Source organism: Salvelinus namaycush, chromosome 12, assembly GCF_016432855.1.
Source record: "Salvelinus namaycush isolate Seneca chromosome 12, SaNama_1.0, whole genome shotgun sequence".
Classification (NCBI taxonomy): Eukaryota; Metazoa; Chordata; class Actinopteri; order Salmoniformes; family Salmonidae; genus Salvelinus; species Salvelinus namaycush.
Window position 1 is genome coordinate 50060506 of NC_052318.1, and position 15841 is coordinate 50076346.

Consider the following 15841-nt stretch of genomic DNA (forward strand, 5'->3'; position numbering starts at 1 on the left):
GAAGGTAGAAAAAGCCATAGTTATACACACGAGCCTGCTTACTGCACAACACATTCCATCAATCAGATTGATACATGAGTGTGTAGGTGTGGGTTATTAGGGTGTCTAATTGTTCTACATTTTTTCAATATGTGTGATTTAAAACAGCCCGTTTTGTTTTTGTATAGACCCATACCTAAACAGCACCCTCACCTGAGAAGTAGAAATCAAAGGGAGAGAAACTGGGAATTGAATAACTGCAGTTGACATAGCTAAGTAAATGGAAGAAGACTCTTATTGCAATGTGAATGGCTCTTACAATAGCCTTTGGTTGTGCATAGTGTAGTCTATGGTGTAGCCAGGGAACAGCACCCTCTTAAAAGAGCCTTTGGTTGTGCATAGTGTAGTCTATGGTGTTGCCAGGGAACAGCACCCTCTTCGAAAAAGTAGGAGGTGAAGATCTCCCGCACACGGATTGCCTCTCTTGCAGCGTTGTTGGACGCCATCCTTGAAACATCCTGCAGAGCAGCAGACTCCTCCTCTGGCACACGACGGCGAGCTGCAGATCCCCTCCTGGTCCTCGTGTCCATCTTCATGAAGTTATGCAGGACACGGGTAGCCTTCACACACCTGAATTTCTCCAGGAGGCAGTCCCAGATAGCCCTGGTCAACTAGCTAGCTTATTTGAGCTAGCCTGCACTGTAGCTAGTTAGCTAATAATACCTCTTTTTTTTTTTACATTTTCGAAAAGTATTTACTTGAATAGTTTCTCCCAGCCATGTGGACAATTGGAAACAGGGCAGCAAAGTGTTTATCACCAGAGCGTTTTAGACGATTTTACTATTGAACTATGTACCCATTTAATAACCAGACCTTCATACAAAATTGCTATGCTGAATTCTTGACGCACAATCGATCATGCTGCCAATACGCCCACAAGCGAGTCACAATGGGCGGCCTAAACAGCACGCGGCAATTTACCGCAATCTAGTGTACATTCACCATTTACAGGTTGGGTTAACAATTCAAGCAAAGTAGTTTTGTCTTTTCATTGCTTGTGAGTCATAGATTTGCTGCCACCTAGGGGCTACTCCTGAGATCGCTGGGTATATAGGGTAGGTCAGATCTGGTTGTGAAAAATAAAATGCATTATTTATTTTCCATTAAAAAAAATGTATATGTCTGCACAGCCGTGTTGTTAGTTTGGAATCTGTTTTGGAACATAATCTGCTCACCCCGCCTGCAAAAAAATTATCCCTCATCAAAGAAAAAAATGTAATGTGTCCCTTGATTAGATGGCTAAATGGGCTAGGTATGGGCCATCGCCTGCCTCCATCACGTATGGAAATTGTAGTCTCTCTGTAGACATTCACAGGAGACGACATCACAGGAGGTTGGTGACACCTTAATTGTGGATGACTGGCTCGTGGTAATGGCTGGAGCAGCATCAGTGGAATGGTATCAAATACATCTAACACATGGTTTCCAAATGTTTGATGCCATTCCATTTGCTCTGTTCCAGTCATTATTAGGAGCCGTCCTCCCCTCAGCAGCCTCCACTAGTCGGCATATTCACTGGGCAATCTACACCGCCTGTCATTCTACCCCCACGCGAAAGTGAATCTTTGGGGTTCCTTTCTCAGTCACACATTTAGCCTAGTGTGGTAGTGGTACACATTTCTATGAGATTATTAACAAGGCATCAGTCCTGTATTGGACAAAAATAGTATTCTAAGAAGATGTGGTTTATGAGATATTTTAGGAATAACTCTATAAAACTAAAATAAGAACAATAGTAATAGTTGACTTATCTGAAGGTATGAATTATTTTGAGAATCAATTGAGAGTTCTTGACCAGAACAACAAGACGAACACAATTTATTTACACAATCAACATTTAATAACACTAATCTAAATATTTACAAACATAATGAGAATGATCATGAAAAGTTAGGAAATAGAATGAAAGACAAGAATTGAAGAGCTTGAGATCCTGAACATGACATTATGTTATTCTCAGTCTGTGATCAAAGTCTGTTGTGGCTTTTTGATTGTTCAGGCTGCATGTGAAGAACAAAGGAAGAAGATGTCCTGTCTTCTTGAGTTGGGGTTCCTCCTTCAGGTTGCTCCTTTGGTCCGGAGTTGGTGTCCTTATGCCTGTTGCTTTTCTCTGTTGGCTCCTTGCTTGAGTTGCAGAGGCTGTGCTCTAATAGTCTTCTCCTTCTTTCCTTGAAGAAGGTTAGCTTAAGTGTGCCGTTCAGGCTACACTAGCTCTTTTAAAGTCTCATCTTCTTCTGAGCCCGTTTAGTGCGTGGGCACTTCCGTCCCAATTTCAAGTACAATTCCCTAAAAAAGGTACTTAACCCCTAATTTATCAGTTACCAGTTCTGGCCATTAAAGGCAAAGACCAGGGCCTGTCGTCAGCTTGCTGGAGCTCGAGGTGCTTCTTCCTCCTTTGGGTCCAGAGTTAAGAGAATGAGAGAAAGGGGAGCATTACTTTTCTAGTCCTGCCAGGTCACATGGTATCACACCTAGGCGTCTAGAGCCATTATTACGACCCATTGTCTTGGAGGTAGGGAAAGTATTTTGGGGAGGAAACCTAAAATTGGTCAATTCAACATAATGTTCAGTATTGTTCAACATACAGTATGACATTCAAACAACACATTACACTAGAGATGTGACAAATGATGAGTATCAGTGTGTTTTAAAAAATAAATTTATTTCAAATAAATTTAACATTTAAATGATCACATCATACTTTATAGGCTTCAAATAGAAATCGCCCCTTCTTGCTGATTTGTTACCATTGGAAACGACAGGCTGTGGTCTAGCTTGGGTTAGTCAAAAAAACAAAAAACAAATGTTATGGGTCCTTAACGCAAATTTGTTCCTTGTAAGGAGAGGGACCTATGTACCGTATTTATGACGCTACATCACACGGGCAGAGGGCTTTCAAAGTTTCCATTTTCAATTGTTTATTATAGCGCCATGTGGGCAATTGGCATGGCATGAGACGGTGTGGCCCATGGCCCTTTACCATCCTACAATGTTGCACCAGCGTGGCTTACCATCTCACAGGAATTTTAGTTTTTGTCACCAAATTGCTTGGACCCCTAAAAAACATATAGCTCCTTCAGAAAGTATTCACATCCCTTGACTTTTTCCAAATTTTGTTGTGTTACAGCCTCAATTTAAAATGTATTATATTGAGATTTTCTGCCACTGATCTACATACAATACCCTACAATGTCAATGTGGAATTTAGTTTTCAGCTTTTAGATTTTATTTAGTAAAAAAAATTCTAAAATGTTTTGAGTCAATATGTATTACACTCCTTTGTTATGGCAAACCTAAATACGTTCAGGAGTAAAAATTTACCCCACAGCCAACCGAATGGCGCAGTAGTCTAAGGCACTGCATCGCAGTGCTAGCTGTGCCACTAGAGATCCTGATTCGAGTCCAGGCTCTGTCGCAGCCGGCCGTGACCGGAGACCCATGGGGCTGCGCACAATTGGCCCAGCGTCGTCCGGGTTAGGGGAGGGTTTGGCCGGCAGGGATGTTCTTGTTCCATCACACACTAGCGACTCCTGTGGCGGGCTGGGCACAATGCACGCTGACACTGTCGCCAGGTGTACAGTGTTTCCTCCGACACATTGGTGCGGCTGGCTTCTGGATTAAGCGGACATTGTGTCAAGAAGCAGTGCGGCTTGGCTGGGTTGTGTTTCGGAGGACGCACGGCTCTCGACCTTCGCCTCTCCCGAGTCCGTATGGGAGTTGCAGCGATGGGAAAAGACTGTAACTACCAATTAGATACCACGAAATTGGGGAGAAAAATGGGTAATAAATTAAATTAACCCCACACATACAGATAATTGTAAGGTCCCTCAGTGCATCGCATGAAGGGTACCTATTGGTAGATGGGTACTTTTTTTTTAAAGCAGACACTGAATATCCCTTTAAGCATGGCAAAGTTAATAATTACACTTTGGATGGTGTATCAATACATCCAGTCACAACAAAGATACAGGCGTCCTTCCTAATTCAGTTGCTGGAGAGGAAAGAAACCTCTCAGGGATTTCACCATGAGGCCAATAGTGGTTTTAAAACTGTTACAGGCCCCCCAAGTGATGCATCGCAGTGCTAGAGACATCACTACAGACTATCTGGCTGTATCGCAACCGCCCGTGATCGGGAGTCCCATAGGACAGAGCACAATTGTCCCAGCGTCGTCCGGGATAGGGGAGGGTTTGGGCTTTACAAGTCGGCCATCATTGTAAATAAGAATTTGTTCTTAACGGACTTGCCTAGTTAAATAAAGGTTAAATAAATCAAATCAAATAAATAGAGTTTAATGGCTGTGATAGGAGAAAACTGAGGATGGATCAATAATGTTGTAGTTACTCCACAATACTAACCTAAATGACAGTGAAAAGAAGGAAGTTTGTACAGAATATAAATATTCCAAAACATGCATCCTGTTTGCAGTACGCTAAAGTAATATTACCCAAAACGGTGGCAAAGAAATTCACTTTTTGTCCTAAATACAAAGCATTATGTTTGGGGCAAATCCAACAAAACAGATCATTAAGTAGCACTCTTCATATTTTCAAGCATGGTGGGGGCTGCATCATGTTATGAATATGCTCGTCATCGGCAAGGACTAGGGATTTTATTTTTTCAATAAAAAGAAACGGAATAGAGCTAAGCGCAGGGAAAATCATTGAGGAAAACCTGGTTCATTCTGCTTTCCAACAGACACTGGGAAACAAATTCACCTTTCAGCAGGACAATAACCTAAAACACAAGGCTAAATATACACTGGAGTTGCTTACCAAGACGACATTGAATGTTCCTGAGTGGCCTAGTTAGAGTTTAGACTTAAAACGGCTTGAAGATCTATGGCAACACTGGAAAATGTCTGTCTAGCGATGATCAACAACCAACTTCACAGAGCTTGAAGAGTTTAAAAAATAATAAATGGGCAAATATTGTACAATCCAGATGTGCAAAGCTCCTAAGAGACTTAACCCAAAAGACTCACAGCTGTAAATCGCTACCAAAGGTGATTCTAACATGTATTGACTCAGGGGGTTGAATACTTATCGAATCAGGATATATTAGTGTTTTTATTTTTTATTTTATATTAGTGTTTTATTTTTTATTAATTAAGCTTTGAACAATTTTGAGTTTTTTCCCCACTTAAATCAATTTTAATCCCAATTTGTAGGGGCGTGAATACTTTCTGAAGGCACTGTATACTGTTATACATTGTCTTCAGACAAGCTGTAACTTCAAGTAGTAATGTTTATGGGTTTCAACCAACAAAAAAAGTGATGTTACCTCAGTGACAATTTCATATAGAAAACTTCATTATGTGTGTGACTTTACTTGGCAAACTGTACTATGTGATGATGATTATGGGAGTCTGTCTTAAAGAGTAGAGGTGGGGCAGAAGTAGCAATATTTCCTTGTCTATTACTACTGAACCACATTCCCTTACTATAACATCAAATATACTTTAGGGATACACAATACAAATTCTGAGAGGATGGCAAAATAATTGTCTTACAAAACGCATATGCCAATACTGTACAAGATAACTACTTGTATGTACATCTTTACACTACCCTATGTTCTGTGCGTGACAACGCATGTCCTGGAGGACTGTGACATCTTAAAAGTTCAACTTGAAATAAGGAGCAACAATCTTGCATTACAGGGGAGAATGTCATAATAACCATCTGACCATCTTTTTTTTTATTACCTCAACCATGATAATTCCCTGATATGAATATTAAGAGGACTCAATCTGTATATCATTTACCATTCAACTATTAAAGATATTTATGGCATATCCCCCATCAATAATTCTGACCCAGAGAATGTGTAACGTTAGTACTCAGGCGATTGAGGTATTTCAACTTGCCTAGTAGATACAAATTAAAAAAGGGTCTGAGCTGATCATTTAAAACAGTTTGCCTTTTTTTTTTATAACAGTTTGCCTTGAAGATTTCCCTTTCTAAAAACGAAATACAAAACACAGACATAGGTATGCCTGCATTTGGTTTTTGTACAACTTACAATTATGAACACCATTGTTAAAACATAACGTATAAGCCACTATATGAATGTCAACATTACCACCAACTTAAGACCGATGCGAGGGGTTGATATTTGTTTTTCAACTAAGTTCGTTATTTAAGATTACATTTACAACTAAGCAGGAAAGAAAGATAAAATCGTGTCTCTACTAGGCCTACATAATGCAAACGACCAAACGTGGCCCAATATTTTTTTGGGGGGGGAGACAGAAGGATAATCATGTGAATCAGAGAGCAAACAATACAAATACCAATCAAATTAACACCAGAAGAAGCTTTCAAGTGCTGTAAACAATCCAATAAAGTGCAACCAAGAAAATCATATTTTTAAATAAATTGATTTGGAAGAGGCCACACTCACTCTACCTACTGCCCCTTTAGTGTTGAATTGCAACATCTTCAAGTTTATTCCTACTTTCGTTATCCCCTTTAAATCCACCAGAGCAGCAGAGGCTACTTCTGAAAATAAATGGCTTTGATAATAAGCAAACAGTCCCTGGATCCATCTATCTGTCCCTGACGTGTGTGTTTCTCATCCAGAGGAAAAGGGGTCCTATCAGAGGTAAGAGATGCAGGATAGGTAACCACCAACCTGGGGTGTACGTGTACTGCCTGCAAAAACTGGATAAAAGTGGCAAATTTGGGTTCCTCATCTGATGGTGAACACAGAGGAAGAAATGGTGGGACAGGATGACCAATGCTAAGCATCCTCCAACCATTTCAAGCAGTCCTACGATCCTACCCAACCCAATACCATTGACCCAGAAAAGCCAGGGCGATTTCTGGGTCCACGGCAACAGTAGCCTACTTCTAGGTCTCAGGAAGGCGGTAGCAATGCCATTTAGCCATCCGCTACACCATTCAGTTGTCTATCAGTTGTCTGCTGTGCTCGGCCCTCCATTGGTGGCACTGGCTTTGTCCTTCGACTTCGACTTGAAGGAGAAGCGCTTGATGAGTCGTCGGGAGAAGCTGCCGGACTTCTTACGCACAATGGTGCCAGAGGCAGAAGAGGGAGAGACACTGGCCAGGTTGGAGAGGTCCTCGTGGGATTGGCTGAAGGTTGGGTCCTTCTTTCGGTGTCTTGTACGGAATAGTAGCTTGGTTCCGCTGCGGAGAAAGCCCACTAGAAGAGCGTAATAGAGACAGGAGTTACATCATGGTGTATAATGGTGATTTGGAAAATACAATATTGATACTGCAGTTGACATAAATACCGGAAATTTATATCAAAACATTTACATGTTAATTTACATCCATATCCAATTATCCTCATAAGATGATGCAAACCACAACACAATTTCCTCTTAACGTATTTTCTTGATTCTATAAAATGCTGTACATTTCCAGAGATAAGTACTCGGGACAGCCAGAGTATCTCTCCATAGAGATGGAGTAGAATTGGTCTGAAGCAGGCCCAGCCAGGGCTCTGACAGCCTGGTACCTTTATGGTCTTTGAGGCTGCGTGTCTCCAGGGCCCCAGTGGAGCCCGTTTCTGACTCCACGTCATCGACAGACGGCCGCTCAGACACATCCGAGGGCGTGGTCTCATCTGCTTCCTGATGTTGCCCCGCCCCGTAGTAGTTGGAGGCTCCTCCTCCCTGCAGGGCAGCATCCATGGCTGCAGCGTAGCCACAAGACAGGCCACAGTCGTCCTCCGAGATGGGGACCTGAGGTATTACATTCATTTAAATTCACACACAGGAGACAACAGACACTGAGGCCCAAATTACAGTACTTCTATTTGAGCCTAATGAAACTAATGTTCTACATGATTACAAAACCTAAATGTAACAATATGTATATACAGTATGTACACAATATATGTATTCCTAGCTACTCCAGCACCAGACCCTTCAGTGCAGTGTGTTGTGAGATTGGCAGAGAACAGCTAGCTGCTCTAGATTCTATTTCTATGGTTTGGACACCACTGTTTATTTCTAACCTTTGACACGCCCGAGATGATGAGCGTGCTCCGTTTAGTGGGAGTCTTCTTGGACATCTTGCTGGCGTTCTCTGTCAGCTGTCTTATAGCCGTGTCAGCCACCGGGTCCAGCCCATTGGACAGGGGACTATCAGCTAGACACAAACAGTCACAAACACACAGTCACAAAACACTAGTCATACACAGCTGTTACTCAATTAAAAGTTGAGGTTATGCCGTAGCACATTTGCGGTAAACTGTGGCAGATCGTGGTAGACTGGTTATGGTATGGGCAGGCATAAGCTATGGACATTGAACACAATTGCATTTTATCTATGGCAATTTGAATGCACAGAGATACCGTGACGAGATCCTAAGACCCATTGCCGTGCCATTCATGTGCCACCATCTTCTAATGTTTAAGCATGATAATGTCTCAAGGATTTGTACACAATTCCTGGAAGCTGAAAATGTCCCAATTCTTCCATGGCCTGAATACTGTGACAACCCTCCCACTCTGTCTGCCGAATTCGTTCTCTTTGCTCTTGTTTTCCTTAACAGGGTGTCGGTTGGCGGAGCTGGGAGGGTCGTGAGCGACATGGGACACACCTGGGCCCGGGTGTGTCCTGGGATAAATACACCTCTTCCCCGTTCATTGAGGAGACTCTCTCCATGCAGACACACTGTTAGATTTTGGTTGTGGCATTTTTGTTTGCTTGCTTTGGCACCTTTCAACACCCCTCATTATCACATTTATGCACGCAACCACTCACGTACACTACTGATTACTGACTACACACACACCATTGTTAATTGTATTTACGTTACTTCCGTTAATAAATATATTTTTGTTATTCCTAATCTCCACGTTGTCTCCTCTTGTTACGGACTTCAAGCCGGTTTGTGACAATACTCACCAGACATGTCACCCATTGAGCATGTTTGGGATGCTCTGGATCAACGTGTACGACAGCGTGTTCCAGTTCCCGTTAATATCTAGCAACTTCGCACAGCCATTGAAGAGGAGTGGGACAACATTCCATAGGCCACAATCAACATCCTGATCAACTCTATGCAAAGGAGATGTGTGGCGCTGCACGAGGCAAATGTTAGTTATACCAGATATTGACTGGTTTTCTGATCCATGCCCCTACTTTAAAAAAAAAGGTATCTTTGACCAACAGCTTCATATCTGTATTCCCAGTCATGTGAAATTCATAGATTAGGGCCTAATTGATTTATTTCAATAGACTGATTTGCTTATATGAACTGTAACTCAAATCTTTGAAATTGTTTATTTTTCAGTGTAATTTATTTGTTTAGGCTTGGCCTATTTAGTAGGCTATTTTGGAGCATAAAGCTAACTTTGTCGTTGGTTCCCTTTATTCCTGACCATCTTGAAGATGTCGAGTGTAGCACAAGTAAGGTAGAACTGCACACTCTGCACCATGTATTGCTTCAGGTTCAAGCCATCTTGCTTGTTTCCACCCCAGTCGCATAATGAAAAGGTTGACACGAATTGCAAGTAGCCTAACACTCAGCCAGGCGAACCCAAACAGTATTATTGTTTTTCACACTTTACATTAGTGTGAAAAATCCTTTGGCACATGACATTCAGGGCTGCCCGCTTCCCCGGCAACATCGGCAGAGCTTACCGGGCCAGTTAATCAAGCTTTCATATGGCCCGCTTGGGCCAGTACATTTTCAAACTCCAAAACCGAAAGAAAAAATACACTACCGTTAAAAAGTTTGGGGTCACTTAGAAATGTCCTTGTTTTTGAAAGAAAATCTAATTTTTTGTTCATTAAACCGTCAAATTGATCAGAAATACAGTGTAGACATTGTTAATGTTGTAAATTACTATTGTAGCTGAAAACGGCTGATTTTTTATAGAATATCTACAGAGGCCCATTATCAGCAACCATCACTCCAGTGTTCCAATGGCAGATTGTGTTAGCTAATCCAAGTTTATCATTTTAAAAGGCTAATTAATCACTAGAAAACCCTTTTGCAATTATGTTAGCACAGCTGATTGTGCTGATTGAAGAAGCAAAATAAATGGCCTTTAGACTAGTTGAGTATCTGGAGCATCAGCATTTGTGGGTTCGATTACAGGCTCAAAATGGCCAGAAACAAATAACTTTCTTCTGAAACGTGTCAGTCTATTCTTGTTCTGAGAAATGAAGGCTATACCATGTGAGAAATTGACAAGAAACTGAAGATCTCGTACAAAGCTGTGTACTACTCCCTTCAAAGAACAGCCAAACTGGCTCTAACCAGAATAGAAAGAGGGGTGGGAGGCTCTGGTACAAAAGTGAGTAAGAGGACAAGCACATTAGAGAGTCTAGTTTGAGAAACAGACAAGTCCTCAACTGGCAGCTTCATTAAATAGTTCCTGAAAAACACCAGTCTCAACGTCAAAAGTGAAGAGTCGCCTCTTCACTGTTGATGTTGAGACTGGTGTTTTGCAGGTACTATTTAATGAAGCTGCCAAGTTCTTCAGTGTCCACATCACTATGGATCTATCCTGGTCCAAACACACCAACACAGTTGTAAAGAGGGCACGACAACGCCTCTTCCCACTCAGGAGGCTGAAAAGATTTGGAATGGGCCCTCAGATCCTCAAATAGCTCTACAGCTGCACCCTTTTTAGCATCTTGACTGGCTGCATCACCGCTTGGTTTGGCAACTGCTTGGCATCCGACCACAAATCGCTACAGAGGGTAGTGCGTACGGCCCAGTACATCACTGGGGCCAAGCTCTCTGCCATCCAGGACCTCTATACCAGGCAGAGTCAGAGGACCTCAACCCAATTGAGATGGTTTGGGATGAGTTGGACCGTAGAGTGAAGGAAAATCAGCCAACAAGTGCTCAGCATATGTGGGAACACTTTCAAGACTGTTGGAAAAGCATTCCTCATGAAGCTGGTTGAGAGAATGCCAAGAGTGTGCAAAGCTGTCATCAAGACAAAGAGTGGCTACTTTGAAGAATCTAAAATATATTTTAATTTGTTCAACACCTTTTTGGTTACTACATGATTCCATATGGGCTATTTCATAGTTTTGATGTCTTCACTATTATTCTAAAATCTAGAAAATAGTAAAAATAAATAAAGAAACCTTGAATGAGTAGGTTTGTCCAAACTTTAACTGGTACTGTATATAAATCTTAACAGGATTATCTATTTGATTGCAATTTTAATGGAATTGATGGAGAGAAAGACTGCGAGAAAGAGCTTGATAAAAAAAAGAAGCAACGATATTCAAGCTGTTTTAAAGCTGTTTTTATCTTTACTATAAAAAAAAATAAGGTGACAGATGGAGATGTGTAAATTTGACACACATTCAGTATTTATATTACTGTAGAATAAGCTATGCTGCAGCAAATGTAGGCCTACCCGTCACAATTTTTTTTTTTTTTACCATGATGAGATTATAGGTCTATATGCAATGTCAACTGCGCTCCATACTGAGATGAGCTGTCTGTCCCCACACTGAGCGTTGATGACTGATCATGCAGATAGGCCGTAGAAAAGCCAGTTTAAGACATCGCATAATTTAACAGTTCCATTTTACGTCATGTTGTTCATATAAATAATGCATTACAATTTACTGGTTTCTTGCAGTTATTTATTCCTGGAAAAAGGAGTGGGTGTGGGTGGTAAATCTTGGTCAATCTCAGTAACCTGGTTCCCGCTTTTCAACCTTTGTCTCCATGCACATACACACACATACACTTAGGTTGGAGTCATTAAAGCTCGTTTTTCAACCACTCCACAAATTTCTTGTTAACAAACTATAGTTTTGGCAAGTCGGTTAGGACATCTACTTGGTGCATGACACAAGTAATTTTTCCAACAATTGTTTACAGACAGATTATTTCACTGTATCACAATTCCAGTGGGTCAGAAGTTTACATACACTAAAAGTTGACTGTGCCTTTAAATAGCTTGGAAAATTCCAGAAAATGATGTTATGGCTTTAGAAGCTTCTGTTAGGCTAATTGACACAATTTGAGTCAATTGGAGGTGGATCTGTGAATGTATTTCAAGGCCTATCTTCAAACACAGTGCCTCTTTGCTTGACATCATGGGAAAATCAAAAGAAATCAGCCAAGACCTCCAAAAATGTTTTTGTAGACCTCCATAAGTCTGGTTCATCCTTGGGAGCAATTTCCAAATGCCTGAAGGTACCACGTTCATCTGTACAAACAATAGTACACAAGTATAAACACCATGGGACCACGCAGCCGTCATACCGCTCAGGAAGGAGACGCGTTCTGTCTCCTAGAGATGAATGTACTTTTGTGCGAAAAGTGCAAATCAATCCCAGAACAACAGCAAAGCACCTTGTGAAGATGGAGGAAACAGGTACAAAAGTATCTATATCCACAAGTCCTATATCAACATAACCTGAAAGGCCGCTCAGCAAGTTAGAAGCCACTGCTCCAAAACCGCCATAAAAAAGCAAGACCACTGTTTGGCCATAATGACCATCCATTATGTTTGGAGGAAAAGGTGGGATGCTTGCAAGCCAAAGAACACCATCCCAACCGTGAAGCACAGGGGTGGCAGCATCATGTTGTGGGGGTGCTTTTCTCCAGGAAGGACTGGTGCACTTCACAAAATAGATGGCATCATGAGGCAGGAAAATTATGTGGATATATTGAAGCAACATCTTAAGACATCAGTCAGGAAGTTAAAGCTTGGTCGCAAATGGGTCTTCCAAATGGACAATGACCCCAAGCATACTTCCAAAGTTGTGCCAAAATGGCTTAAGGTCAACAAAGTCAAGGTATTGGAGTGGCCATCACAAAGCCTTGACCTCGTTCCTATAGAAAATTTGTGGGCAGAACTGAAAAAGCATGTACGAGCAAGGAGGCCTACAAACCTGACTCAGTTACACCAGCTCTGTCAGTAGGAATGGGCCAAAATTCACCCAACTTATTGTGGGAAGCTTATGGAAGGCTACCCGAAACGTTTGACCCAAGTTAAACAATTTTAAGGCACTGCTACCAAATACTAATGGAGTGTATGTAAACTTCTGACCCACTGGGAATGTGATGAAATAAATAAAAGCTGAAATAAATAATTCTCTATTATTATTCTGACATTTCACATTCTTTAAAATAAAGTGGTCATCCTAACTGACCTAAGACAGGGAATTCTTACTATGATTAAATGTCAGGAATTGTGAAAAACAGTTTAAATGTATTTGGCTAAGGTGTATGTAAACTTCTGACTTACACTGTATATCAGTTTCAGTGAAGAGTTTGGTTTGTTAATTTAAAACCAGGGGTCGAATTGAGGGGGTATGTGAGGGTATTGTGGCTTTTGTTAAATAAAATGGATAAACAAATAGGCCTACCCCTTGTTAGCTTAAGATTAAAAAATGTAATAAAATTTACCTAATTATATTTAGCAATCTATAACAATATTATATTCCGTAATGCTTTATTTTAGAAACAAATCAAATTTTATTGGTCACATACACATGGTTAGCAGGTGTTAATGCGAGTGTAGCGAAATGCTTCTAGTTCCGACAGTGCAGTAATATCTAACAAGTAATCTAACAATTCCCCAACAACTACCTAAAACACACAAATCTAAAGGGGTGAATGAGAATATGTACATAAGTGTATGGATGAGCGATGGTCGTGCGACATAGGCAAGGTGCAATAGATGGTATAAAATACAGTATATACATGTGATATGAGTAATGTACAATATGTAAAAAAATATTAGTGGCATTATTTGAAGTGCCATTGTTTAAAGTGACTAGTGATCCATTTATTAAAGTGGCCAGTGGACATTCAACAAATGTAGGCAGCAGACTCACTGAGTTAGTGATTGCTGTTTAGCAGTCTGATGGCCTTGAGATAGAAGCTGTTTTTCAGTCTCTCGGTCCCAGCTTTGATGCACCTGTACTGACCTCGCCTTCTGGATGGTAGTGATGTGAACAGGCAGTGGCTCGGGTGGTTGTTGTCCTTGATGATCTTTTTGGCCTTCCTGTGACATCGGGTGCTGTAGGTGTCATGGAGGGCAGGTAGTTTGCCCCTGGTGATGCGTTGTGCAGACCGCACTACCCTCTGGAGAGCCTTGTGGTTGAGGGCGGTGCAGTTGCTGTACCAGGCTGTGATACAGCCCGACAGGATGCTCTCGATTGTGCATCTGTAAAAGTTTGTCAGGGTTTTGGGTGACAAGCCAAATTTCTTCAGCCTCGAGGTTGAAGAGGCGCTGTTGCGCCTTCTTCACCACACTGTCTGTGTGGGTGAACCATTTCAGTTTGTCTGTGATGTATACGCTGAGGAACTTAAAACTTTCCACCTTCTCCACTGCTGTGCCTTTAATGTTGATAGGGGGGGGCTCCCTCTGCTGTTTCCTGAAGTCCACGATCACCTCCTTTGTTTTGTTGACGTTGAGTGAGAGGTTGTTTTCCTGACACCACACTCCAAGTGCCCTCACCTCCTCCCTGTAGGCTGTCTTGTCGTTGTTGGTAATCAAGCCCACTACTGTTGTGTTGTCTGCAAACTTGATGATTGAGTCGGAGGCGTGCATGGCCAGATGGGATAGGGCAGTGTGCAGTGTGATGGCGATTGCGTCGTCTGTGGACCTGCTGGGGCGGTATGCAAACTGAAGTGGATCTAGGGTGGCCGGTAAGGTGGAGGTGATATGATCCTTGACTAGTCTCTCAAAGCACTTCATGATGACAGAATTGAGTGCTACGGGGCGGTAGTCATTTAGTTCAGTTATCTTTGCCTTCTTGGGTACAGGAACAATGGTAGCCATCTTGAATCCACGTGGGGACAACAGACTGGGATAGGAAGCGATTGAATATGTTTGTAAACACACCAGCCAGCTGGTCTGCGCATGCTCTGAGGATGTGGTTAGGGATGCCGTCTGGGCCAGCAGCCTTGCGAGGGTTAACACATTTAAATGTTTTACTCACGTTGGCCACGGAGAAGGAGGGGGCGTGCGCAGGCCTTGTTAGCGGGCTGCGACGGTGGCGGGCTGCGACACTGTATTATCCTCAAAGCGGGCAAAGTTTGTCTGGAAGCAAGACAAAGACGTCGGTATCCGTGACGTGGCTGATCTTTTTGTAGTCCGTGACTTCCTGTAGACCCTGCCACAAAAGTCTTGTGTCTGAGCCGTTGAATTGTGACTCCACCTTGTCCCTGTACCGGCATTTCCCTTGTTTGACTGCCTTGCGGAGGGAATACATACACTGTTTATATTCAGCCATATTCCCGGACCTCTTTCCATGGTTAAATGCGATGGTTCGCGCTTTCAGTTTTGCTACCTCAAGCTGTAAAATGCCGGGGGAAGACGTGACTGATTTCATATGGGATATCTTGGGTTTGTTTCCATGATATTCCGAGGCTGCGCTACAACCTTCTATAGGAGACAAAGAAATGACTTTGCTTGGGAAGTAGCCTAATGTGTGATTCTGTCACTACCATTTGACGTTAGACATTTCAACAGCATTCTAGTGCTAAATCAGTCAGGAGCAAGCCAGGTAGACAAGAAGGAATGAAAATGTATTATTTAGGCTATATTATTATTATTTCAAGGCTAGCCTGCCATTTAAGAAATCAATTGTGAAGCTTTTATTACATGCTTCAGGCTGGCAGGAGCGCTGAGCATTTCATCAGCGCTCAGCACATCAACAACAGCATTTCAACAACATGCCTATACATTTAGCTGTATAAAATTACATTTAAAAAAATAATTACTTAGAATTAAATAATAATGAAATGTAAAATGCCTTTAGGCTATACAGTCAATCTACAGTGCCTTTTTGAATTTACTTTTAGAAACAGGAGTTTGGCCAGTCTTTGG

General features: G+C 41.8%; 1 protein-coding gene across 2 annotated transcripts in view; it reads right to left on the bottom strand.

The window, feature by feature from the left end:
* Positions 1-5943: 5943 nt before the first annotated feature.
* The window catches only part of c2cd2l (c2cd2 like), a 45766-nt gene continuing 35868 nt past the window's right edge, over positions 5944-15841 (bottom strand). For both annotated transcript variants that reach the window (XM_039005988.1, XM_039005989.1), the window contains exons 13-15: positions 8026-8159; positions 7525-7750; positions 5944-7206 (exon numbers count right to left, since the gene is read on the bottom strand). In XM_039005988.1, coding sequence (XP_038861916.1) covers positions 6956-7206; positions 7525-7750; positions 8026-8159 — 611 coding nt within the window. In that variant the 3' untranslated portion in view covers positions 5944-6955. The remainder of the gene's footprint in view (positions 7207-7524; positions 7751-8025; positions 8160-15841) is intronic.